This window comes from Aquila chrysaetos, chromosome 19, assembly GCF_900496995.4.
Source record: "Aquila chrysaetos chrysaetos chromosome 19, bAquChr1.4, whole genome shotgun sequence".
NCBI lineage: Eukaryota > Metazoa > Chordata > Aves > Accipitriformes > Accipitridae > Aquila > Aquila chrysaetos.
In genome coordinates, this window is record NC_044022.1 from 8,305,725 (window position 1) to 8,332,911 (window position 27,187).

General features: G+C 43.0%; 1 protein-coding gene across 2 annotated transcripts in view; it reads left to right on the forward strand.

Moving 5' to 3' along the window:
* The first annotated feature begins 5,232 nt into the window (after positions 1 to 5,232).
* Positions 5,233 to 27,187, forward strand: part of XPO4 (exportin 4) — an 86,420-nt gene continuing 64,465 nt past the window's right edge. The window contains exon 1 of one of the 2 annotated variants that reach the window (XM_030042781.1): positions 5,233 to 5,489. In XM_030042781.1, the coding sequence (XP_029898641.1) occupies positions 5,487 to 5,489 (3 nt within the window). In that variant the 5' untranslated portion in view covers positions 5,233 to 5,486. The remainder of the gene's footprint in view (positions 5,490 to 27,187) is intronic. The other variant, XM_030042782.2, reaches the window with a different exon arrangement.

Consider the following 27,187-nt stretch of genomic DNA (forward strand, 5'->3'; position numbering starts at 1 on the left):
GGAACATAAGCAGGTACAAAAACAAACACAGTACATTTCCTGTAAAATAATTAATTCAGTCACTTGTTTTAAACAATGCTTAAGCTCTTACTATTACAGCTTCAAATACAGGACAATAAGTGTCACAAGATGCCAAAAGTCTAGATCCAGTCACACTGTCTGCCTAACCTACATTTTTTCCTCTACTGACATTTTGCCTCCTGGTGTCAATCATATTTACCCCAATGTAATGCCTTGCTTGTGAAAAGCCAGGTTAAGTGAGAGGTGCGTGCCTCAATTCTTGGGTGGAATATTAGTTTAATAAACACTGAGTGTGACTCAGTCATCTGTGTGTCTGACATCCTCCTGAATTCCCCTCCTGCAGGCTGCTGTTCTGGCAACTCAACAGCCGCTCTAGTTGTTTTGTGGCTGTTCCCAGCCACTGTCACTGTTCACTGCTCTGACAGCATCACTGGTGCTGCACACACACAACTACACAACACACCAATTCTCTATAACCTCGTTCTTATCCCCTGTTTCTCTGTCTGCATACCACTGGTTAATATGGTTTGTACCCTCCTTGCAGTAAGACCCAGTCTTACAATGTGGAGGTTGTTCACTTAAATACCTAATATTTTACCTCTTCCCAGTTAACCTCACTTACAACACATTCCATTCCTAGTCAAACTCCATTCTTAACAAAACTGAGAACTTGAAATGAATTACTTGAATGGCTAATATAGCTTTGCAGCATTGCGTACTGTTGCTTTGTAAGAAATAAACTGAAGAGCCAACGTCTACTTCAGAGTGTGAACAACTTGAAGGAACTCTTCTTCAGATACCTAATAAGCTTATTTTCAATTACGCCAATGAAGCTGACATTGTCTTTACTTGCAGTTGTAGACCTTCAGTGCTGCTACAAATAGACCCCAGAAATCAAGTCAAGACCCATAAAATAAGACACACAGAAAAAATTTGAAGCCTGGTTTAAGCCCCTCACCAGAGAAATGCCGGAGACCAGAGCAGTGCAAGAACCGGCAGGCAAAGACAGGTACTGTCCCAGAATTCCTGGAATCTGCTTAATCATTTTCATTCATCCTGCACTTCCTCAACAAGAAAGGTAAGGTTCCTACTACGGACAAGCTTCTTCTCTCACAGACCTCCAATTTAGAGTTGGATCTTAATTTATTCATGAAAAAGACTTTGGAGAATAACAAGAAGAGTACCATTCTCTGCATCCTGAAGGAAAGCAGGAGTAATGGAGAAATGGATGGCGATTGCAGAGATTTCAGCCAGAAGCAAAATCTGTGAGGGGCTGGGGGGCATGCTCTGGAGGATGAGTCGTGCAGTCCAGTCACACGTGAGAGCTGTGAGGGAAAGGATTGTTCTGAGATCCTCCTCCGAGATTAATTGCTCCCAAGCTTGCCACTCGCAAGCTTGCAATTGTCATCGTGCTTTCATACTAGTGATCCACTTCCCTACTGACTTTGATTTCCTTATCTCACCTAACTTAGCGCTCAGTCACTTCTAATTCCTTACCTTAGACTTTGTCAGATGCTCCTGACTACAACAGATCTTTCCTAGTGTTACTGTGTGTGTGCCCATAGGGCTGCCTGATTAACACATATTTAAAACAAAGCAAAACAAAAAAACCTAATTCATGACTGTGTTACTACCAACTGTTGGCTCATTTTCCTTGACATTTTAATCTTTAGCCAACACTAGCATTAGTTGGATGTTTTCAGCTGTGGAAGAAAGCAAGCTACAGAAGGACTGCTAGAGCAGCAAGCACAGGCTCCACTACCGACAACACTCTGGCAGCAGCCCAAAAGCTTTGAACTATTTTAGGAGTATTAACACCACAAAAGAGGGAAGCGTTAAGGAAGAATGTGATGCATCTTTTTTAGCCAACAGCAGAAATAGCTTCAGCGTTCACTCTGACAAGATAAATGAACAATCAGCTTTTCTAAGAGTAGCCAAGAGAACATTAAGATTGTAATATAGCTGAGAGAAAATGTGACTACTTGAACATGTTCATTTTTACTGCAGATTACTCCACTCGGTCCTTCCACTGAAAATGAGGGCAAGATGCACCTGATGATATGGTAAAATGCAAGATTTTATCTGCACATATTGTATTGATTTGTGAAAAAAGACTGGATTTAATGAACATGCTACTTTCAAAGTATGCTCAAATCGACAGACAACTTCAGGAGAAGGGAAAGATAACAGACTGATCAAACCACTATGTCTATTCAGGGAACTGACAGATGGATCCTAAGGTGTCATACCTTACTTGAGATGGAATAACCACCACAACAGTATAGACTGAGGACTGAAGAAAAAAGGACTCTGGAGGTCCTGGTGGACTGTGTCACGGGCAGCAAGAGCAGGGCCACTCCATGAGGGCAGATAAGCTGGGAACCAAGGCTGACCACAGGACAGGCAGGGCAGTGCCCTCACCAACCAGGGTGCAGTTCCATAGGATTTGGGCAGGGCTGGGTTGGTGACAGGTCTTCTTGAGAGTCCAAGACAAGGTGAGATAATGAGTCAGGTCCAGGGTCCAGGCAGCAAGTCCAGCCAGGAACAGCAGAAGACAGAGTCAGAGACAAGGTCCACTCAGGAGAAAGGGTTGGAGACAAGGCTATATATTTACCTAGGTCCATCCAGGAAGGCCAACTTATAAGCCAAGACAACAGGAGACAGGACTTGGCACAGGTAAACCTACAGTACTGCACATGCTGAAGTCTCAGGTGAGGGTGTCAGGGCAATTAAAGCCCAGTTGTGCACTTTACTTGGCCCTGAGAGATACCAAGCTAAACATAAGAAGTGAGCAGAACGCCACAGCAGTGAGCAAGGCTACCTTTATAAAGACATACTAGGTTCTTTTTTACAGGCATGAAGCCAGTAGATCAAGAGAATTATTAGTCCTCTTTACTCAGCACTTGTTAGATCACATCTGGAAAACCACACCACACTTTGGGCCCCCAGTATGAGAAAGAAGTTGACAAATTGCAGTGAGTGCAGCTGAGGGCAATTAAGATGGTGAGGGGGTGGGAGCACATGCCCTGTGAGGAGAGGCTGAGGGAACTGCGTTCAGTCAGAAGGCTTGAAGGGGAACCCAAGAGCTTCCTTCCAGTACCTGAACTTGTCAAGAAAATGGAGCAAAACTCTCCACTGAGGAGCATGGTAGCAGGATGAGAGGCAATAGTCACATGGGAAACTTCTGATTTAAGGGAAAAAGACTTCACTGTGACAACAATCAAGTATTGGCACAGGTTGCCCACATAAGTTGGGCATATTCTTGGAGGTTTTCAAGACCCTGCTGGACAAAGCCCTAAGCAACTTGGTCAGAAGGCTGAAGAAGCAGGTTGGTCTAGAGACTGCTTGAGCCCCCCCAACCTGAACAGTAATATTCTATTTCTATTGCTCTCATGGCTATTCAAGTGTGCTGCTGAACACACAAGTCCACAGGACAATGAAGGACCTTTGAGCATGCTGAGGAAGTTGTTGAAGAATCTCATTTTGAATACAAGCTACGAGTACAGAAATACTCAACTGAAGTAGTCCTTTATTGAACACAGAATTCTTTTAAAATAGCTTTTTCCATAGTCTTCAGGTTTTTTTGACATTACCTCTTTGTACACAAACTTCTAAGTCTTTAGCTCTTGTTTTGCTGTTCTTTAGAGTAAGACTGATTGTACATTGCACTCTTTGCCCAATAAACACACTTCAGGACTTAAATGTGTTGTCATACTTTCACTACCTTCGAACTCCTCCACCTCTGACTGTTGGTTTAATTTTCCTTATACTCATCTCTCCTTTCAGTGCAGCCCTGCTGATCTCCCCACATTCTTCAACTGTGAAGTTGAATGTTACCCTGAAAGACACTTTATGTTTTAGCATGAATTACATTACCTCCTAGGTAAACCACATCAATCTTTTACATGGTTCTATTGCCACTTCTGATTCTTGTCTAGTAGTGAGCACCATGGCCCCTTCAGCATTGAAAGCTGTCATTTCTTGGGAGAAAAATACTTGCATTCTTTTGAATACAAAAGATGTGTTTCTTGCCGTCATCCCATTTCCTCGACCCTTTCTTCTGCCTTTGGCTATCACGTTGTATCACCTGCATGGAAACATTGCACATTTACACCCAGTTTATGTGAACAGTCTGTGAGCATGCAAGACTCCTATCATCCTGCTCAGTTAGCTGGTATGTTCCAAGCTTTGCGTAAGTTCAGCACTAGAGGTATGCTAATGTCTTCTCAAGGTTGGGAGGATGGGAGAACTATGGTTGGAAGCACCAGACTGCTGTTACGAGTAGAGCAGTCCAGCGGGATCTGGGGAACAAAACAGCTGATGCTCCTCGGTGGCCCGCACTGCAGACTTACTCTGGAGGAGATCTAGCCTAGTCCTACGCACTGAATACGCCTTGGCAGTTGCAGATCTTCCAGTTTAGTTTCATCTGAAGGTACCAAAGCGCCAAGTCTGCTCCAGTGTGCAAACGGAAGTGGAAACCATCAGATTTGTTTAAAAGGCAAACTCCTAAACCAATACGGAATGCCAGCAAAGGCACAACCCGAGAGTCCTTTTGCTCCTACAGGTGTACAACGCAATGTTCTCTCCAGCACAGTTTTCAGAGGTGACGCTGCCTTGTAACTCACATCCAGTAACGTGATGGAGTTATGTGGAAAAAAAAGGCGTTCTAGATCAGTTTTAAACCTGGGCTGTTTTTCTTGTCTGCCCTAAAGCAGCTCCGTTTGTAAAGACGCTGGCCACCTTCTCCACTCCCCACCACTTTCTAAGCTCTATTTTGAAAGCGAATTCTTCTCCCCCCACTAAAAAGCTGCGAGCACCGCTCAGCACAAGGAACGGCAAGCAGCTATCGCCCGCGGTCTCGCTAACGCCCGGTACGCCCCGGGAAGCGCGGCCGCACCGGGCAGCCCCAAACGAGGCTCACGCTCCCGTCTCGCCCTGCCCTCCCGGCGCTCCCACCTCAGCCGGCGCTCCCGCAGCCGGCCCGGGCGGCCGCGCAGCGCTCCTCCGCCCACACGCAGAGCGGGGGCAGCCGCCGGCCCCGGCAGGTGCGGCGGCCTCGAACCGGCGGCCGGAGGCGGAGGCGGCGGCGGCGGCGGCGGGCCCCGCCCCGGGACTCCGCAGGTCCCGCCGCGTGCGCCGGGCCCGCCCCGGAGGCGGGCGGGAAGGAGGGAAGGGAGGAAGGTGCGCGGCGCGCAGGGGTGGGGGCTGTCTCCGGCGGCCCCCCCTGGCTGGCGGCCGGCGGTCGCGCTGCTGCTGCGGCGGCGGCGGCGGCGGCGGCGCCGTCTTCGCCTCCGCGCCGGGGCCGGGCCGGGCCGCGCCGCGCCCGGGATTGGCTGCGCGGCCGCCTCGTCCCAGAATGCAGCGCATGGCGCGTCATTGAAGAGAGACCATGATGGCGGCGGCCGCGGCGGCGGGGGGGGGCCCCCGAGGTGATCGCCCAGCTGGAGAACGCGGCCAAAGTGCTGATGGTGAGGCGGGCGGCGGCACGCGCCGCGCCCGGACCGGCGCCTCGCGGCGGGGGCGCCCGCGCCGGCCCCCTCTCTCCACGCGCCCCCCCCGCCCCCCCCCCCCCGCCTCCCCTTCCCGCCGCCCGCGGAGCCTCCCGCCGCCCTCGCCCCTCAGGCGCGGCGCTCGGGGCGCAGCCCGCCGGGGCGCGGCGCCCCCGCCGCCCCCTCCCGCTCCCCGGCCGGCCTCTCCCTCCGCGGGCGGCCGCCGGCGCCGCGCCGGCTCGTCCCTGTCACCCCGCAGCCGCGGTCGGCCCCCGCCGCGCACGCCGCGCCGGTCCTCCATGTGCTGCCCGCTCGCCGGGCTTCCCGCCCCGGCGGGCCGTCCCGTCCCCTCACGCCCCCGGCCCCCGCACCGCCACTGTCCGCCGCGGAAGCCCTCGCCGAAGTTGCCAGGGAGCAAGTCTCCCTCCCGGCGGCGGGGGCCGGGGTCCCGGGGCGCCCGGCGCGGCGGCGGCGGGGCGGTGGGAGGTCGCGCCCCGTCCCCGGCCCAAGGGGGGGGGGGGGGCGGCGATGGGGCACCGTCGGCAGCGTGGAGGCCGCCTCAGAAGTGCCGCGAACCGCGGGCTGAGCGCCGCTCGTTTCCAGAGTTTTCCTTTCAGTGGAGGAGCAGGGAGCAGCCAGGGGCTCGGGGTGCTGCTGCTGCTGCCGCGTTGAAGCAAAGCGATTAATCTTCTCGTTACCAGTGAACTGTTGGTGCTGACCGTGAATGCGTTGTGTATTGTTTTCCATGGCTGCGTGGAAAAGAAGGTCCGCACGGCAGAGATCAGAAATGCGGTGGGCCTGAATAGCTATAGCGAGCGGTGGTGTTTAAACATTCTAGGCGCGCATCCTTGTAAAAGTTTTTTGTTTGTTTGAATGAAAAGCTGTATGTTGGCCGGTGTCGTTTAGACGCCTTACTTACAGATCTTCTCAAAATGTCTAGCTGAAAGCCTTCCCCACAAAATTTATCATGCCAAAATGTCATTCCAACAGAAATAAAATTTGTAAGTTGTTGATATTAAAGAGATATCAAAAGACCCAAGCAAATAGTAGGAATTTTGCCTGGTGTTGATAATGGGTCAGTGGCCAGAGCCTGAAGCATTGCGGTTTAATGTCTAGCTGAAGCAGCCTGACCGTAAAGCAACAGGCGATTAGCTTTACTCGCAGGCATCCTCATCAAAATACGTGTGTGTTACTCCTTGTGATGTCAAAACCTGAAAAATGTTGGCTATGTTTCCAAACAGGGGAGTAAAGGTAGATAGCTTAGCAGCGAGCACTAATCCTTTTAGAAAAAAAACTTCTCAAAGTATGCAAACAGTGATGCATTTTAAGCTTTGAGCTGCTTTTGATTCATGCATGCCTTTGCAAAATGTAACTGTGTAGATTATTGGAGGTTCTCATAATGTCTGTGTATCTCAGTTTTAAAAATAATGCACTTGCTGTAATTACCAGAAGTGTTTGACTGCATAGGGGAAATATGTAATAAGTATTATTCTGAGGCAGAACATGTGTGTGGAAGGAAGCTGACAGTTAGGTAGTTTTCAGTATCAAACTGATAGCACGTGGAGTGGCATCTCCAAAGTTTTGCATCTGTGCTAGAAAACTTAATGTTACTTGTGTTGGCATTGTTTCCCTAGCATAGCCCTGCTATCGGAGAGAGGGAAATGCAACTTAATGTGGAGTTAGAGTAAAAAAAAAAAAATGTTAATACAATGAAAAGATGCAAGCCTCTTATGGTAATGTTTGTGCTTCTGTTGAAGAATAGGTGCTAAACTTGCTGGTAAAAATATGTCTTGGGTCTGCAAGCACATGGTTGTTAGGATCTGTGTTGAATTTCAAGCTTCCTGTCCCCCTCCAGCCTCTGACAGTATAAAAGCTGACTTGTTGCAGTCATTAGCTTTTTTCTTGTTCTTTTTTCTTTTCCACAGCTGCTCTGGGAAGTTTCACTGGCAACAGTGAACTGACAAGAATTAGTTGGATGGCTCTTCCTGAGGAAGCCGCATAAAACAGATATTTACTAAAGCTATCTGTGAGGCTAAGGACCCAGAATCAGGCTTTAAGCTGGGCTGGCTGTACAAGAGTTGCGACAACTGTTTAGGGTTATTGCTCCGTGGTTCTCAAAAATCATCAAGTCTTTGGAGTGATGGAGGAGAGGAGGAGTGCAGCTCACCGGGCGCTTTACAAAGGTGGATGCGAGACCCTAGAGACTGAAAGGGTTATGTGCTCTGCTTCTGTTCTTTCTCACTAGCAGCTGTGGCAAAACAAGGGCTGTTTCAGGACTGCACCTGGACAGTGATGATCTTAATTTAATTTAGCCAGAGGACTACACTGTTTGGTAAAATCTGGTAAAAGGTCTACTTGGGGATGAGGGCAAGTAACTGTGTGTGGCAGCTGGGAGGTGTGAACTGATCAAGCAAACTGGTGGGATCACTTAGGAAGGTATTTCTGTAAAATCTGATGACTTGGGGGAGGGTGGTGAACCTGGTGCTAGTAATGGAGGTCATGAGTAGAGGCTGGCACCTTGCAGTGGAGCCACACTTGAAGCGATGGGAAAGGGCAGAGCTGTGAATGGTCTGACAATAGATGGCAGCAAGTTTTAACTGGGCAGGAAATTGTGGAGGGATTCAGCGAGGTTTTCCTGGGGCAGTCTGCGGTAGCTGAAGCAGTAGCAATCCTTGCAAAATACAGTTGGCTAGGGAGGCGTCAAAGGTGGTGCAGCGTATCTGAGGATGGAGCAGGGAGTGGTGGTGGTTTACGTGATACTTGTCTTGATTTCAAGCTGAAATACTGAGCCGTGGGGAGAATAGTGGACTAGAGGAATTCAGACATGCTAATAAAAAAAACCCTGAATGTGTTTAACTTTCCTTGAGGGTAAGTATGGATTACTGTGAGCTCTCTAAATCTTTGATAAGTATTTTCATAATTCTTGGTTGGTTTTTTTTTTTATTGCATTGGGTTAGTTACTTTTCCTTTGGAAAATTCCCTTTTATAAGTCAGATAAGAGATATATTAGTTCTGATCTTTATGGACTTTACAAACCATGGCATGCATGAAAACTGGAAAGATTCAATCTGTTCTCTCACCAAGCTCCTCTACAGCTGTATAGAAATGCTTTTCCTTTGTTACCAATAATACCTTTCAACAGGTTCTAGGTAGCCCAATTTCAAAAGACACAATTTGGAAAACGATTGAAATTTGGTATAAGTTGAAGAGTTGTTATAAAGTATGAAACTTGAGTCGTCATTAGCTGCCAAATACGACTTTGAATGCTGGTCCTGTGACAGTTTTCTTTGGTGTGTGTAAGAGTATTTGCTATATTAAAAAGTGTGTGCTTTTTGTGTACTTAATTCCTTTCCAACAAAGCTAAATGGTGTTTACTTGAAGTAAGGTTCCCATAGTGCCTCGTAACTTAAAGCATAGAAAGCTGTGCAGTTTTTCAGTGCTACAGGCTGGTAAAGACCTTTGACCCGTGAGACTTTGGCTTGGTAAAGAGCATACACCAGCATCTGTATGAACCAAATGAATTCAATGCTACTCCATTTCCAACTGGCATGGCATCTTGTAACCATATGTATATAGTTCCTATCTATTACGTTCTGCTTAGCTCAGATTGTAATTAATGCTGAATATAATTAGTATCAGTTAAGCAGTGTTTTAATAACTGTCTTCACAGATGAGAGAAGACATAGGTTGTATTATTAAGGAAAGAAATGTAAATGTTATCCGATAGGTGAGAGGATGAAGTAGGAAGCACGTGTAAGACTGTTTAGTTGTTGCCAAGAGTTTATTAAAGCAGGCTGAAATTTTTTAGCATGTGATGTTCTTTGACATCTAAATGTAAATACAGAGGTTGCAGCTTGTTCCCCCTGCCCCCCTCCGAAAAGGGGTGCTGTGTTCCTACCTGCAGCTCCACTTTCTCCCTTGTGACCCTGTGCTGAACATATTAATATTGCTGAGATGACATAGGAATTAAACAAGGGAGTGGACTTCTGTCAGGTTAGCAAGACGAATTGGCTATCTGTGCAGCCATTTAGGCTGCAGAGCTAGCACAGGGCGGGTGGGACGGCTGAAATTAGATTGTTGGATATGTAAAGGACTGGTCTGCCCCTATTAGCAGTGGTGAGCTGTCAGGTTGGCTCAAGTGTATGATATACCTTCACTGTACAATTTACTTGTTAACTCAGACTGCCTGGTATCAGAAATGCCAGACTTTTCTTAGAGGTGCACAGTAAAAAGACAAGAGGTTACAAGTTTCAGAAAGGGAAATTCCAGCTGGAGAGAAGGGGAAAAAAAAAAAAAAAAATCACAGTAAGTGTGGCTGGTGCAGGCAGGAGAGCACGCTACCTGGAGAGGCTATGGGATCTCCCGTCTTTGGAGATATTTGAAACTTGACTGAACAAGGCCGTGAACAACCTGATCTAACTTTGAAACAAGTTAGATCCCCTGCTTTTGGGCAGGGGATTGAGCAAAGTGAGGTTCAGAGGTCCCTGTCATCCTAAGCTGTTCTATGCAGTATGGGTCTGGGTAGCATTAACAGGTTCAAGAACATTTAAGCAAAGGCTTTTGCAGAAGAATTCCCTTCTTTAAAAGTTTGTAAATGTTCTCCTTTCTCTGTGGTCTGTTTTGGGGGTGGTGAGGGAGTCACACATTACTATCTTTTCAGGGTACTACTTAGTTTGTGGCTTATCCTGCCCTTCTGAGGGAGGTTTCATGCTAAAGTTGGGTAGTCTGACAATGGTCATGCAGACTTCTCTTTTAGATGTTGAAATAAGCTTATGGAATAAGAGCATGAGGGAACACATTAGTGTCCTTAAAATCCAAGACCAAATTGTTTATATCGTCTACCCCGACAATTAGTATGGTTGGCTTTTTTTGACCTGCCTTTCTTGGAGTTCAGGGCCGTGACAGTGCTCCTTCTGTGAGGAAGTTCAATTTCTCATTGCAACCTGTCCTCATTGTGGGGCAGTTTTTCAGATTGTGAAGCATAACTAATAGTAAGGGTGAAAGGGAGAGATGGACTAGCTCTGATTTTGTTATGGTAGGTTACCTGTTGGAAGAAATCAGACAAATGAGTCATTCCAATGCTGAGAAGATTTGTTGAAGTCCTCCAAGTCATCACCCAGCAAAACAAGCTGGATGTGGGCTATATTATGGCTGGATTAGACCAAACATCTGCCCAGCTGAGTTCTGTTTCCAGTGATGGCCCGTAGCTGCTGATTTGGAGAAAGGGTCTGAAAAATAAGGGTAATCCTTTCACTAGTATACACTTTACCTTATTTGAATTAGTAATTTCAAGAGCTTGAGGTAGCATTGTTGTGTTTAATGATTGTTGATCAACTTTTCTTCCATGAATATGTCCAGTTGTCTCTGGAATGCATTTATATTTTTTATTTTCGCTGTTTTTATATTATACTTGTCTGGTAATAATGAGTTTCACAGGAGTTTTTGGAAAAAACCCAACATTATGTTATTTGAGAGAAGCCTGCTGTTTGATCATTTCATTCATTCTTGAATTATGAGAAATACCTGATCATTGTTGTGATTTTTCTTCTATGGTATCCTCTGTGTTTTTTATAGCTCTCTATCATATTGCATCCTCCAGTCATCTGTTAGCTAAACTGAAGGGTCTTGTCAGTTTTTGATGAGGGAGATTCCCCATACATCTCATGATTCCTGTACTCCTCTGTAGCTTTTTAGATTTATGATACTGTTTTTGAGATGGACTGACTAAAACTGCATTCTTCTGTGATGCGGGTACTTGAGGATTTTAAATGATTGTAAATGTATGGTATTCTTCTGTATTCCTTTCCTAATAGTACTTAACATTGTGCTTTTCTTTATTACTTCAGAGTAGCAAGGTAATGTTTTCAGAGGACTATGCCCAAGCCATCCAGATCTTTTTCTGGAGTGGTACTAAGTAATTTAGAGTCTATCATGTATAGTTTTTCCTCCTTTTGCTTAAGAACTGGTATGGTTGGTGCATTTTACAGGCACACGGTTCAGATTACAGCTTGGGAGATAAGTACGTGCAGCATGCTAATGAAACTTTTACCTGGGAACTGAGAAGAAAAGTGCGTGGAGCATACCCGAAGCACACAGTACTAAGGGTGAGGAGTTGAGAATAGGAATGTGAAGATTGGTACAGATTCTGGTATCTTTGAAGAGCAAACATAGCATCTGATGAAATAAAAATCTAGTGAAATGGGATTCTTCACGCTTAGGGTTTATTTCCCCTGGCTGTTTCACAGAGGGAGTATTCATCTTTTTGAATCAAGATGATGTTTCACACTCATTTGACATGTCACTGTTGCATTGGCATATTTCTGTATTTTGTTCTGAATCGTCAGTGAAAATACTGGTGCATCTGCTCCTAGATTTGTCCGCTGGGGAGCTTCATTAGTCCGTAACTCCATCTGGATAATTCTTCAGGCACTACCTACTGCTGTCTTCCTTTTAACCTGCTTCCTAAGAGTCTTATCCTTGTTGTGCTAATCTGTGTTCATTAGTTAATTAACAGCTTTCCATATAGAGGGGTAGAAGAAAACCTCTTGATTATTAAGTTGAGCTGATGCTGTCACAAGCAGCTAAATAAAATATTCATTTTCATCAATTTCTGACACTGTTCTGATACTAAAAGGCTGTCTGGATTAGACATACATAAGATCTCCAGTTCTGTGTCTTGGCTTGATGTAGGGGTGGAATTCTGGATTTTGGTGATCATGCCCTTTTCCATTTTACTAGGGGAAAATGTATTCCTCGTATCTATCTCCTGCTTTCCTCAGCTTCCCCAGAACAAAACAACTGAGGAACTGAGGCCTGTGTTGAGGCAGTGACCTGGTAGAGGGAATGCAGTAACATTTGGAGAAATTTTGATGTGTAGTGGGTTGTATGAGTGGCATAAAACCATGTACGTGCTGGGAGTTGTGCTGTAGAAGCGAGGGTGTCAGATCTGGGCTGTAGGAGACATTGATACGAGTCTTCAGTTCTTTTTCATCCCTTTAAAGTCTGTCTAAAACATCCTGTTCAATAGGGAGTAGTTGTTCAAATAGGATTTTTAAGAAATGGGGGAAAACTGGCAGAAAGATGTATTTTAAATAGTCCCTTTTCTTCCCCCTTTCTGCCTCCCAAAAGGAAACCCCCAAACTTTCCTACTTGTGAGACTTAATGATGAATGGCAGCTGTACAGTGCTGCCTTTGGCTCTGCGAAAACATAGAGTAGTAGTACACCTACCTGTGTGGCTGCATAGTGAACTTGATTGGGAAATGGATGCAGGGAGAAAAGGGTTTTTTAATTCAGGTAATTTTCACTCTGTTGCATTATAAACAATTTTGCTACCTTGGCTGAGATCAAAAAGCTTGCATATGCTCCTAAAAGAAACTTTGGTCAAATTATGCTGTCAAACCACTTGGGAAGTAGCGGATATAATTCTCTTTGTCTTCAGATGAAGACTGATTTTTTTTAAAATTGAAAATACACTTACAGTTATTTGGATTAATATAGGAGCAAGTGAATAATGTTTTATTGCTTTTGTTACTCTAGAAGGCAGGCAAGTTGGTTTAGTGGTGCCTACCAAATTCAAAATTTACAGAAATATAGAAGTGAATATGAAGAAAGGCTAAAGATATATCATGGTTTGTGCTGAAATTATGAATTTCAGTATTTATAGTCATGCAGTCCAGCTGTGTTATGTGCAGCTGTGCAAAATGGTAGAGGCACAGCTGTAGTAGTGTTGAAAATATGCCTTATGCCAGGGTCTCCTGAAGGCTTTCTATAATTAATTTGTGGCTGTGAAATCAATAAAGTGCAGAAAAGTGTTTTGCCATGGAATTTTACTGTTTATGATGGTGGTCCCTGGGATTTCAAAAGGCTTGGCCAAGGTGAAGAACATCTGCAGTCCCAGGCTTGTAAGTGTAATGCAGACATAGGCTATGTTTTCACAGAAACCTAAACCAGCCTAACAGTGAGTGGCTGAGGAAAATCATTACTTGTCTTTTTGCTGGATTGATTAACTGCTAGTTTAGTGAGCTGGACTGGTTTATGGAAGGACCTGCCAGTTGCCAAAGCTAGCACGAGATAATGTTTGTCTAGGAATGGAGAGGAGTTAGTGTGGTTGGAAGGAGAGAAGGAAGGTCTCCGTCACTGCATTGCCTCTCTGGGAACCACAGCCTTGTTGTTCTGGAGAGGCGGCCCCTGTTCATTATCAACTTAGACTAGGATCCTGGTGTAACGAAGGAAAAGAATAATATCAGCATCCTTCACGAATGTGTTTTGAAATCCGTCCATGGGAAGAGCTGCAGAGAAGTTACATGATATTTGTCTTTTTGGGTACTTTACTGAAGTATTCTGTTTTCGAGGTAAGAGTGGACTGGAATGCTTAGAGTGCTGGTGTTTTGAGGGGGTTCCTGTAGTATGGCATTAAGACTGTGTTGGAGTGAGTGGTATATTCTTTGACTTTTTATTTCCAGTTTTTCGGAAATGGGTAACTTGGTAGCTTTTAAGACTCCAAGAGGTGGTTGAGCCATGTTCAATCAGCTCTCCAGGTTGCTTTGGAAGGACCTTGAATTTGACTCTTTCACATCACAAGTAAATGTGGCTGCTGAAGTTTTTGCTCCAGCAACAGGTGAAGTAGGGCAGAGGCAGTTCATAGTATTCAAAAAACAGGTTGCAGCATCATTAACACAAAGTCTGAAAATCCAGTACCTGGGTGTACTCCAGAGGCTGGTGCGTTGACCTGTGCCACAGGGCATCCGTGGCTCTGGGACTTAAGCATCGGTTTGTACAGAGATCAATGGTGCCATTGGATAACAAACAACATTGAGTTATCATCCTTCATTATTATTAAACAGTATTCCAGCTATTGTTAACTGTGGCATTAGTGATGATATGCAAACAGTATCAAAGCTAACAAACAGCAGAAACAATTTTACAAACACAAACTACGTTGGCTCATATACGCAGTTGTTGAGGAGTTACTGCAGAACTGCCACCTTTCTGTCATGTGGCAGCAGGGGGAAGGTTCCATGCTGGTGATGTGGGGGCAAGCGTCTTCCTCTCTGGACCAGGATCTACTTGTGTAGCTTCTGCCTTGGGCACTCAGCGAAGCCTTTTCTCTTTTTGCTGCTTTTGTCTGGTTCTGCAAATAGGCGATCTTCAAGGTTTTGGAATGAATTTCCCCAAACTTGATCTGCCACAGCTTGGGCTTGTATCGGTGCTCTTGGCATCATATTGGCCCTTAAGTCAGTTCCTCTTTTGTCTTGCCATGACTTTACCCAGGCATCGTTGGTGCTGGCAGACCCTGCCTGCCTGCCTGCTGTGGGTTTCACCTTACAGCTCAGTTAGTTTCCTCTTATGTTACACCCCTCATCTTAAAGCTACATTTTACACATTTGTCACTGCTAGATTTCATGAGGACTTCTCCACAGCATCTATATGAACACATGTGTATACAGTAACTGGAGATCCCCAAATGGGAGACGGGATCTGTATCTCTTGCAACAGGACTGCAGCCCTGGAGGGGGAAAAACATGTTCCCCCTTGCAGCTACAGATGCTGGTTTGATATTAGGTGCCTTAAAGCTGAATTTCTGTGTTGTTAAAGCAATGGCTGAAAAGCATTTACTTTAAACTTTACTGATCTTATGTGCAAACAGAGAGCTTTGGGTGTTTTCTGCACTGATCATAGTTTGGGTTTGGTTTTTTTTTTCATTAAGGTCTTAAGAGTTCACATTTAGCTTAGCTTTATCATCTCTTCAGTCACTGACTTCTACTATTTGCTTTGCTAATAATGTTGTTGCTATTTGACTTTTCTTTCAACCATGCTTTTTTGGTAGCTTCCCAGATGGCTACCTCTTGCATCATTATTGAGAAAATGTGCAAATAGATTTACAAAACATGTACACTCCTCTCTGGTTAAGAAAACATGAATAGTGCTTTCCTTACCTGTCAACAACAACAACAAAAGCCCAACCCAAAACCCAAACATGCTTCTTCCTGAAAGAATTAGGGAGGCTTAGCTGCAAAGCCTTTATTTTGTGAGGTTGTTTTAAGTGGGATTAAGAACAGATGTTGGGTAGCTTCAGGATAATGAATTGTTTAGTGGGGAATATACAAATATTAAATTCTAATATCGAGAAATGACAATATTGTTTCTGGAGCTATTCTCCTGTTCATGTTACAATAACATTCCCTTTAACAGTGCTGAGAATAAAATACATAATTATGACCACATTTCTTCACAATCGTTTTTCAGTAAGTATGTGGAGCCCTGTGACTGTGCAGAACTTGAGACTTAGCTAATTTATGCAGGTTTCTTAGAGCAAACTCAAGCACTTTAAGGGAGTCTTAAAAATTGCCTTTCTAATTAAAACCCCAAAATGTGTGTGTGTGTGTAATAAAAAAAAATTCTTCATAAAAAATACTTTTCAGAAGAGGATTTCTCAAAATATGTATCACATCTGCTCCTGTATGTTGGATGATGAACACAGAGATATAACTCCTTCGGTAATGTGGTTCAGGCTGTATCTGCAAGAGCAGAACAAAGTAGTGAAACAAGGGAAAAGTAAATGACATCCTACCTTCTCAAGTATGTACAATTCTAGATATACTTTTGCCATTTCCCAGTAATGGCCAAAATGTTAGGGAAAGGAGATTTTTCTAGGTGTTCAGTGAAAGTCCATAATTTTTCCTGGTTTTGAGTGAAGTTACTTCAAAAAATCGTTCAATTTCACAATTTCTTTTGGCTTCCTTATCCTCCAGGCTGACTTAGGTGATGAGCTTCCTCCTCTGTCCTCTGTTCTGTTGCTCTTTTTTGCTAAACCTCGATTTCGTGTCTCTCTAGCTACATTTCTGTTTGCTTACGTGATTCAGGAATTGTATTTTGTGTGTATTTTACTTGTGTCTGCCTGCAAGTTTCCATTACTGCCCTAACAGTTAAAAGACATTAATAAAGTTAGGTGTTTTAGGCCGTGCCATTTTGAAAGTACACTAAGCCAGAGGAGTCTTCCATATCAAATTTAGATAAACTTCAAAAACTTTAAAAACTCCCTTATCTCGCTTTTAATCAACTCCTTCTAAATAACTAAGATGGGACAAATGGTTTTGAAATTTTAGCAAGATTGATGGAGGAGGAAGTGCTAAAACCTGAATTTTGGCAGGGAAGCTGGCTGCCCTGTGTGTCTGCCTTCATTAGCTTGGTGGGAGGATACTTTTGTGATAGGGGGCAAAGCCTAAAACTCTCAGAAACCAAAATGCATCACTATCTCAGTTTAAATCTTTCACGGAGTGATGACATTTAACTTCTGTGTTGGGGGGTCTGTGTGAGGTGGATGGGGGGTTACCCATGTGATGTCCTGTTACCCCTGTGATGTCCTACTCCATCCGCACATGCCTACTAGAAGGCTACATGTGAGTAAAAATACTGCCACCCTTGCAGCAACGGGTGGTTATAGCTGTTCTTTCAGCGAGTATAATTTGAAATTGGACAATAGGAAAAAATAGATACTATAAGACACTTCTTCACATATGGGTAATACTAAAGTTTATCTTGCAGGAGGAGAGCAGTTGCTGACCGTGACCTTGATAAATGGATTATATATCACATACATCTCAACTTGTGAACTTTGGAAAATGAGTATTGCCATTACCAGCATTATTATGATCTGCTGTCTAGTAGAAGAGGGGTCACAAGGGTTCTTTCTTTACTTAAAACTTTGTCTTGAAATTCACTGTCACAATCTTGGCATTTTTTGTCAAGCCGTGTCTATACTGTCTTATAGGTACAGAAATGGGCAATACAGAGATGAGCTACTTGAATCTTACGATTGAGTTGCAATTAGGCTTTCAGGGGTATGGGTGGGCTAGGGTCCTGTCTCTTGCTGGAGAACCAGGACCTGTCATGGGGGGAGTCGGCCCTGCAGTGGAGACTGTGGTGTATGTTGATGCTGAGAACCCTCTCCTTCCCACCCAGTAGGATAACAGACTCGGGGCCTGAACTTGGGACCTATTTATCTTCCATGCCTGCTTGCGGGGGAAAGAGAGAAGCACCTGTAGTTGGTGGGAGCTGAGGGAAAAGTTTGGTTTGTTTCACCAACCCTTCTCCTCCTTGCTGCAGGACGAGGAGGCCAAGTCCAGTCGAGTTCCAGGAGACAGTCAGAGGAAGGAAGGAAGCAGGAGAGCAGAACTTGAGGCTAGTGTGAGTGCAGTTGTAGTAAGGGCACCTTATGACTTTTTGTGTCCTTTAGTAATGTATATTTTTAGGGTTCCTGTGCTACTGTAGTAGTGATGTGTCATTCCTGCTGAAGTCAAAGCAAGCTGATTTTATTTGTTAACATTAAATGGTTTAAAAAGATTTGGAACAGTGAGGTTTTCCATAACTGTTCTGTGTAGTTATAATGTTTTTCTTATCTTTGTCCTTCTCTTCCATATTGAGTTGCTCTTTTTCTGTCTTGACTGAGCTTTCTCTGGTCTGCATGGGTTGACTTCTTGTTGCTTTATAGGATCTTACTGACTTCAAGGGACTCTGCCTGGATTTGCCCGTTGCCATCAGCCAGGTATTTTACAGAAATTACTTTGCTAAACAGAACTGCAGGTCGGACCTTGCTTGTGCTTTGAAATGTTGGAACAGTGAATGTGGAGATTAGGAAATAAATAACATTTAGTTTAAGGGTCTGAACTGTAACCTCGTGTCAGCATTCATCCTCTGGCTGTCCGCAGCCAGACTACTGTAAGCTAAATATCCATTATAGGACATTTCTCAGATTTATCTGTTGTCAGCATACTTAAACCGATGTCCTAACTGCAGTTACAGAGGAAACAGTAACAAATAGGTATAACACATAATTTTCTAAAGCGTTTTGTCTTCACTGATGTGTTGCACTGTATCCTGGTTTTTATTGCCTAAACTTACAGAAGTGAAGGACTATTTAAGTTTACACTAAATTTTCTTGAAACCAAATTGAAACATTTTCTTGACCCAGTGATTATAAAGAAAGCATTAGGATATAAAAAGAAAACTAGATTTTGATCTTAGTGTATGTAAGGTCTGTGATAATTCTGTGTGCTGCTTTTGTGATTACTTTCCATAGGGCTCTGAGTTTGGTCCAGCACTGACAAGTTTAAACTTGTAACTCTTGGGATATGCAGAATTTCCCATGCAGAATTCAGTCACTTTCCCAAATTCTGCTGGAGCAATCCTTTGTGGGATGGATGGAGTTTGGGCTGATCCTGTTCAGCTGATGCTTCCAGAAGGTTAGCATGAGTCAATGTACTGTTAGTTTGGTTGAATTTGTGGATTTTCTTGTTGAGCAATGTGCACAGTGGTCAGAAAAGAGAAAGTCCTAAATGAATCCTGTGAGGAGATGGACAACAGTCAGAGCTGATAGTGGATGAACAGCTGCTATAGGTACATAGACCAGCTACAGACATCCGTTTGTTAGTGTCCTACCACAGCTACCTGAAGGCTCTACCTTCATCATCCTCTTTTTTTCTCTTGCTTCATTGAACAAAGACTTGACTCCACCTTCCTCCCTTTTGCCTTTCAAGTCCTACCTGCTCTTCTTCAAGCAGCAGGTCCTGGGTACCTGATAAGATGCTGAGAAGCAGACATGAACAGTGGAAGCAGTTCCTCTGCAGACTGGTTACCACAAATCATGTATCTGAAGTGTATTGTGCACATAAATGAATGGTAATTTTAGTGGAGTACCTGTAATAGTCTATACTTGAGGGTCAAATTGTTAGCAGAGAAGTAAAATCTGTAGGTCTTGTTGCTTATCTTGGAGAGGAAGTCTTATCTCAGAAAATGTTTTGATATTGATGGTAATGATTTACTTTGGCTCTCTAGTCAATTAATGTGTGTATATATATAGTATCTTATACATGACCATTTCAAAACTGAGAATAGATCTTATCACAAACCATATTTTATCTCCTGTTTTACTTGCAAAAGACTTAATAAAGTACTTCAGCTCCAAAATACAAAGCAAAATCTGATATGAAGGAAAAAAAAAAAGTCTTTTTTCCCTTATTGTTAAGTCTCTACATGAAAGCAAGACATGAGTGAGTAGATGTGTAGGAGGTAATTCCTCCAGCAGTCACGCATTTGTTCCAAATATATACTGAAAAATACTGGGCACTCTGGGGTTTAAATAATTCAAATCATAATTACTTTTGGAAAAGAATTTTTTTAAAAATGAAACAAAGTTTTTGTTCAGAAAGTCTTATTTCCTCCATGCTGTCTCTACTGCAGGTCTGGTCAGAAGCCATCTATTGCATCTTTCTTACTAATATTCAGATATAATCTTGAGTATCTTTTACATTGGAAGATGAGTTACTGCTGTAATTTAAATGATTATTCCAAAAAGCAAGTGCAAAGGGAGTAATTGGAACATAGTTGAAGTTGTTCATTATGCTAGCTAGGTTTTCTGTAGTAACTTAGCTGTTACTCAAAGCTCTGGCAGTTGTGTAATGACAGATCTGAATTGGACAGCAGAAGCTATCGATACCAGTTGTCTAAACGGCCTCCTGGCCTAGTGCCCAAGGCAGGAATGTCTGATCCACTTGTGAAACAGATGCAGAATGCTGCAGAGCTGGGCATCTTCATGTAGCCTGAATTGTTGGTTGGTGGCATCTGCTTCATGACTGGATCAGACATCCTTGCATCGTTAGGTATCAGCATCTGCTAGAGAAGTAGGGTGAATAGTTGAGAACAAAAGTGCGGCTAACCATCCAGTTCTCTGTGTCTGACCCCTGTGTTTGATCTCTTTGAATAGCTATTTTAATAAGGCAGGTGACAGTTATTGAATGTGCTGTGATATACTGTAGGAAAAAGCTTATTTAAAACTCTTGAAAAGTGTTACTGGTAAAACTGGGATGGAAACTTGTTAATGGCTTGACTCCATGGAAGTTAAGGTAATGCAATCTTGGGGCATGTTGCTTGATGTGACTTTGGTAGAGTTAAACTTGGAATCTCCTTATCCTGAGAATCTGATTCTTTTTTATAACTCACCTATATAGCAGATGTGCTGTGCTGGGAGTAATTCTTTTAAGGTGTGTTTATTATTTAAGAAACAGAAATCTGTTTTTAGGGGGTTTTGAGCACCTTAGTAGAAGAGCAAAGTAAGTTAAAATTTCATGACTTCTGATTATTTAGGTATGTTGCAGCTATAACAATTGCTTACATGGATAGAGTAATATATTTAGCTGTCCTAAATGCAGTATGTGCACTAGTTAAAAATTACTTGCCCTTGCGTTTGATTTTTTTTTTTCCTTTTTTTCTCTCTCCTCGTATTTTTGCCCATACTCCTCAGCTACATTACCACTATCACATGGTGTTCCCCTTGCATGTGCTTCTCAAGTTCACTCATGCTCTTTCTCCTTTACATATGCCTCACTGTTACTTGGCTTCCCTGCCTGCTGGGATGTGTTGTCGAGCCATCTGGGCTTCCTTTATTCTGCGCTTCTCTGAGCATGTCTTGCCTGATGGTGGCTGTCAGCAAGGTCCAGACCCAGTGGTGCCATTGCCGTCTGTGGTGGCTTTTGCTTATCCTTGCCGATTGATAGAGATTCAGTTTCTTATTCTTGTCTCCATTAGGCTTCCAGGCTCTCTGCAGCACAGAGTCTAGACACCATTCTGAAGAACAACTAACGTGTTTTTCATAAGCAGATAATGGCCCACAGATCAGAGTTTGGGAACAATTTCATTTTATCCCTCTTGACTGCAGGGAAAGCAAGATTCCCCTACATATTTGGGGAAGCTCAGTTTGGAGAGTTTGTGGTGAATTTTATGAAGTCACACTTCAGTAGAAATCTCAGATTTTTGTTTCTACCCTTGTCAAGTTTGTAATGTGCTTTAGTTGCAGACATAAACATTGCCTTTGGCAAGAAAGTTCCTTCTTGACTTTAGTAGTAGCAGGTACAAGCAATTTGATCTTTTTTTTTTAAACCCAAGAATATTCTCTTAGTAGGCATGTTTGCCTTTCCATAATCCTACTAGTGTTTAGGCTGTACTGTTCATAGGGGACCTCTTTTGTAGGTGGGAATACTGTGGGTGTCAGCTTAAAACACTCTGGTGCGCGCTCTCTGTGTTCTCTTAAGCAGCAAAGTCTGGAGGAGTGCGTGACTGTTCTTTGTGACATGCTAATTTGCAGATTTCCCCTAGTGTAATTGTAGAAAGGTGCTGAATTGGGTTGTATTCAGTGCTGTCTTGCCATAGCAAAAGTCTGAAAAATCAGAATTTGTCTCTAGCAAACTTTTCTGTCTGCAAGGAATGAATGCTGTTCATCCCATCCTTAATTATGTTTATGCAAGATCATGGGCAGGTTTTTTCTTAGCAAAAGTATGATGCAGAGATAACAGTGCAAACTGGTTAATTAAATCATACTTAAATAAAAAACCTATTTCATTATTGATTTGAATAATAATGTTGTCACTTGAATGTTAGAAGTTGTTAATTTTAAGATACTGTCACTGTCCACAAGTGACCAAGAAGTAGTATTCTCTGGCAACTAAAATCATTAAGAAGATAATGTCACTTCTAATATACAATCAAAAAATGTTGTATTTTGTATGTCTATGATGATCAACATGAAACTGCCTGAACAGAATCACTTGCAGGGGGGATTTGATACTTTTTTTTTTTTTTAAAGCAAAAAGTGTTTTTGGAAATAAGGGGAAGGAGCTAAAAAACCAGACACCACTTCAAATGTGGATGTGGTATTACTTCTTCAGCCTGTTATTGCCAAATACTCAGTGACTTCAATTTTAGTCTTACGAAGAGAGCATCTGGTATTTGCAACCCATTTGCTACCTTTCTCATGTCTCTTACCTTCATTGCTTGGCATTCTCCATCCTGACAAGTCGTAATTATATATATTTTTTTAAAGGTATGTTACTGAGGTAGGAAGTGGTTATACTAAGCATGTGGTTCTGAATACGTATGTGTAGCTTCAGATACTCTATCTGCATCTAACTACTTCTATTTAAAACAAAACAAAACCCCCAAGCCCCTTATTTTTACCCCTTATTTTTCCACGTGTACCTTCACCAGCTGTTTCCTACTCATGTGTGTATTTTCCAAATGACAGTTGGTCTAACCCTTTCTCATACTTCCTACTTGCCTGTTCTGAGTGTCACTATCAACTAATATTTTAAGTTATTTGTAGTATCTGTTTGTGTTAATCAGTTTCTGCCTAGGTCATGTATGCCAAATTTTTAGCCTTTTAAATTGTTCCTGGTTGTGCTGTCCTTTCTTGTAGCATCAGTGAATAATATGATATCATTTAAATTGATGGTGTACCATCAAGGGAAGAGCAGAAAAAAAGATGATCAAAGTTAGAAATGAGAAATCTATGTTATATAAGAAAGAAACAAAGACAGGTTATTTTGGAGAGGAAAAAAGTAAGTGGCAATATATAGACTCACGGAATTAAATGCTGCTGCTGTATCAGGTGCTCTTCTTCCCATAGTACAAAAGGATGGTTGCAGGCAGTAAGGATGGGAAAGCTAGTTAAAAACCTACCAGTACTCTCGTGGCTGTTGAGGACCTTGTGCCGTTTGGAAGGTTTAATATTGTTAATTTGTTACGTTTGTGACTTCGGCATTTTTCAGGTCAGTGGCTTGCTTATCCTAAGATTGTGAGAGGTAGACAGTTGTTATGAACAATGTTGGGGCACCCCCTATTTTGTTAGTAGAGTGAAGGGTGCTGGAGCTTTGTTTGTGGTATGGTTTCTCTTAACATTCTCATAGTCATAAGAAAGGGGAGAAGGAGGATTTAAAGGGGCTGTGCTGACCTTGAACTCATTGAGGGGAAACTTCTATTTCTGATGCAAAGCTGAATCCAGTTTTGTTTTTATCAGGTTCTGCGCTGGAAAGAAAAGGTAATTGCGTGGAAGTTATGTTTAGGTTTTTGTAAAGTATGTGGTCTAATAGTCAAGGAAAGCAAAACCTGACTTGGGATTAGTTTTACATGACAGTTCCTGTCCTTCCAAAATACTTGTCTCATTGCTGTAACACCCATGTAAGCTGAGATAACCTATCTCCTGAGAGTGGTTTGCTTTTACTGTTTGTTTTGATTTTTCACTTTTTGTACATTTAATGTTAGGTGATACGTGAGTCTGTGAAAGGAAACTGCTAAGAACCTAATCAAGGGTATAAAAGCCTAATCTCTCTCTCTCTCTCTCTATCACTGAAGATCACTGCCCAACTTTTGAAAGGCTTGCCTGTGTCCGAGATACAGGCTGACGGACTTTCTGTTGGCGGAACTGATCTTTATGTACAGAAGGAGCTGTAGCCATTCCCTGTGCATTCAGTCTTCATAAAAAAAGTTGGAGAATGCTTACATTACATCAGAAGAATGCGCTTGTACCTATGATTGTACTGACAGCTTTTCTGTTTGGCTGATCTGTGCCAACACGTTCCTTCAAACTGCATCTGTCTGCCTGTATCCCAAAATATTAGAAAGATGCTTACTGCTGAGGACTCAGTATTTACCGTAATATGGAGAACCTCAATCTCCAGCTCTTTTCTTCTTTTTTTTTTTCAGTTCGCTTTCTTTGACTGTGAGGTGTTAAAGGTGTTTTCTACTTTTGACTTCACTATTTCCTCCTAAAGTTTAGTGTTTCTGCTCTTTTCAAAAAGATTTTTTTTCCACTGGCTCATTTACTGTTGATGGCTTGAGGAGAATTATCACAATTATTTGTGTTCTTCTAAGAAGAATTGAGAAGGGAAGCAAAGATCTTGGCTTTCCCATGTTTTTTCCTTGAGCAGAAAGCCACAGAGAAAGTACAGGTTTTCTGTAAGCATGCGCAGGATTTAAATCTTCTAACATATGCTTATTGGCTTTGTTACAATTTTGTCATCAAATACCTTAATTTTTCTCTCTCTCTTTTTTTCTCTTTTTTTTTTGTTTTGTTCAGACTAGTGATAGTAGGACATAATGAAGTAGAGCAAACTTTCTTTTTTTTTTTTATAAACTGGTTGATATGAAAGGGAAGGAGTTACATTACTTTCTTATTAGTTGTCCAGGCTTTCAGATAAGTTTAGTAGTCCTGAAAGTATTAGGGCTAGTCTGCCAGAGTGTTTCCAGTCTTGTCATTTTTCAGTTTCTCTTTCCTTTGCGTGAATAATTGCCATTTGAGTCAGTAGTCCCACTGGATCTGATCAGTAGGCACTGCTGTTGCTGTTCCTGTTCTGTATCCAGACAGTCTTGGTAGCTGAAAGGATGTAATTTTATTTATAATACTGTGTTATATAGAAGCTCTATTCTTATGGGGCAGCATCTTGCTATGCTAAAACCAGAAAGATGATCCTTGTCCTGGTGACTTTTTTATAGGTAACTTCTAAGTCAAAAAAGTGAGCAGATGGGTGTTAGCAGTAATATCAGACAGCGTAGAAAGGAAAGTGGTATAGTGGGCAATAGTTTCAACGTGCCAAAAGAGCCTGATCATTACCATACTTGTTTTAATTCACTGTAAGCTGGATGGTAGAGAAGAGTTTGAAGGAGACAATTAGAAAGAAAACAGTGAACATGTAGGTATTTTGGGGGGGACCTTCCAAGAGCAATGGGTACTTGGGGTATGTTTCTAACCCTGCTGTGCTGAGGGGATGCTGGGCACCGGCTTCCAGGGCTCTTGAACTTACCTAAGCCAGTGTTCTTGTAATGTGAAATTTGCACACAGAATATGTATATGCTGGGCTTTCGTTTAAAGCCTTACATTAGCTGGACTTCAAAATACTTTCAGTGTACAGATAACGAGTGTTTGAAGGTAGTAGACTGTGAGCTTTAAGCTCCCCCTGGTGGCTCTATAGTGCAGTTTAAAGCTTACCTGTTGCACTTTGTTCTGGACAGTTTTGAGAGTCTAATTGCAAAATGTATTATTAAATTATTGCAATTTTTTAAATTAATACAGGAATATGATGTGCTGTATGCCTTTTCAAGGTGCCAAAGGTCTTCTGTAAATCAGACTTCAGAGAAGTAGAAGAGTTAAAATAATGTAAAATTAGAGGTCTCTCTTCTAGTTATTGTAAGCATAAGGGGGTATTTCCCATAAAACACTAATTCTGTCTTTTTTTAAATGGTGCTATAGTTTGCTGCTGATGTCCTTGAAAGTGCCCTTAAGTATTACAGAACGCTGAAAATAGATACGATCTCTGTATGACAGACTCAAATATGCTTTGTTAATGCAAAATTAGTTCAAGATCAGGTAGCCCTGATTTGTTCTTCTTGCTTTAAGAATGTGAATATAAATGACTCCAGACTTGAAAATGTTATGCTTTGTCACACCCAAAGGATTCCTTCTAATGTGGCTGTAATTAGTGAGGCTTCGCAACACTGCAGAGCTGTGAGCTGCAAGGTCAGTACTGCTGAAGGGGCAATGTCACTCCCCTCCTTTTCTCCCCATCGTTGCACTGGCTCTGGCACTTGTCTGACTTCTTGATGCTTATTAAAGTAACAAAAGACTGTTCATTTCCCTTGGCCACCCTGCCTGCCCCCCCCCCCCCCCCCCTTTGGCGGGCTGCTTGATAGATGGGATAATGCAAGGAAAAGACCATGTAGGTGAGAGCAAGAAAGGAGTGGGACCTCTCCTTTTGGTAGCAGAAAGTTATTAAAATAAGTCACTTGTCTAGAGAAATTTGATTCTTAGTTCTCACAAAACTTCATTGACCAAAGCTGTGTGTTCCTTGAGACTTCAGAGTATTCCCATGGCATTGCAGAACAGCAGAGGCTATAGATTAAAATGCACTTTAAATGGTAATTAGTGCTGAAAAAAGCAGCCTGTCACCAGCCATTATGTTCTATGCTGTGCTGGCACAGGTTTCTGTGCTGGCTTATGGTGAACCAGGCTGGGTAACTGATCCAGATGAAAATAACCTGCCTTTGGTGGGATGCTTTTCGGTGATCACTTCCGCAGTCTGGTTCTCTGTGCATTTGTACAATGTGTTTCCCCCTTATAACAGGGAAAAAAATGGGACTGTTTGTTTGGTTTGGTTTATTTGCGATAGCACTGACTAAAGTGCACATCAGGCTGTTGCTGTGTAGGTCATTCCTGCATTTTTGATAACCTGCTCCAAATGTTCTTCTGGCATTCAGTACAGCTGGCTCTGTTGCAGTGAATGTCGCTAGAGTCCACACAGAGACGTACTGTCCTTCAGACTGCAGAAAGCACGGGTGGTTGGGAACAGCTCCTGCTGATGGCTGGCTGCGCGTGGGAGGGTTGAGGTTTTATCACAGAAGTGTCACGTGCCCCAATTTGGTGCGGCTGCTTCTTTACAAGTTTACATTTGCTTTAAAAGTTATTAAGGTTTGGGTTTCTCTGTTGGGCTGGAGTTCACCGAAGCTCAGTGTCCTGGAAGGACTTGGGTACCACCATGGAGCTTATTTCTGTCTCAGTTGTTCAGCAGTGCATAATGCCTCAAATATCTGAAAGCTTTTCTGTGTGTGCATCTGCTTGCAACCTGTTGACTTAGAGACTTGAGACGCTGCTCCAAGCACGTGGAAGACACGTGAACTGAAGGCACGCTGCCGTCTATGCCTGTGCACAAGCTAACACGAACTGACGCCTGCCCAGAAGGGGGCATGGACAAACACTGTGATCTTGTCCCCAGAGCTGGTAAGGTTGGGCTGTCCTGTGTATGTTCAAATCACTGTCCAGGGAGGTCTTGCCCCCAGATTGGCTGTAGAGCAGAGC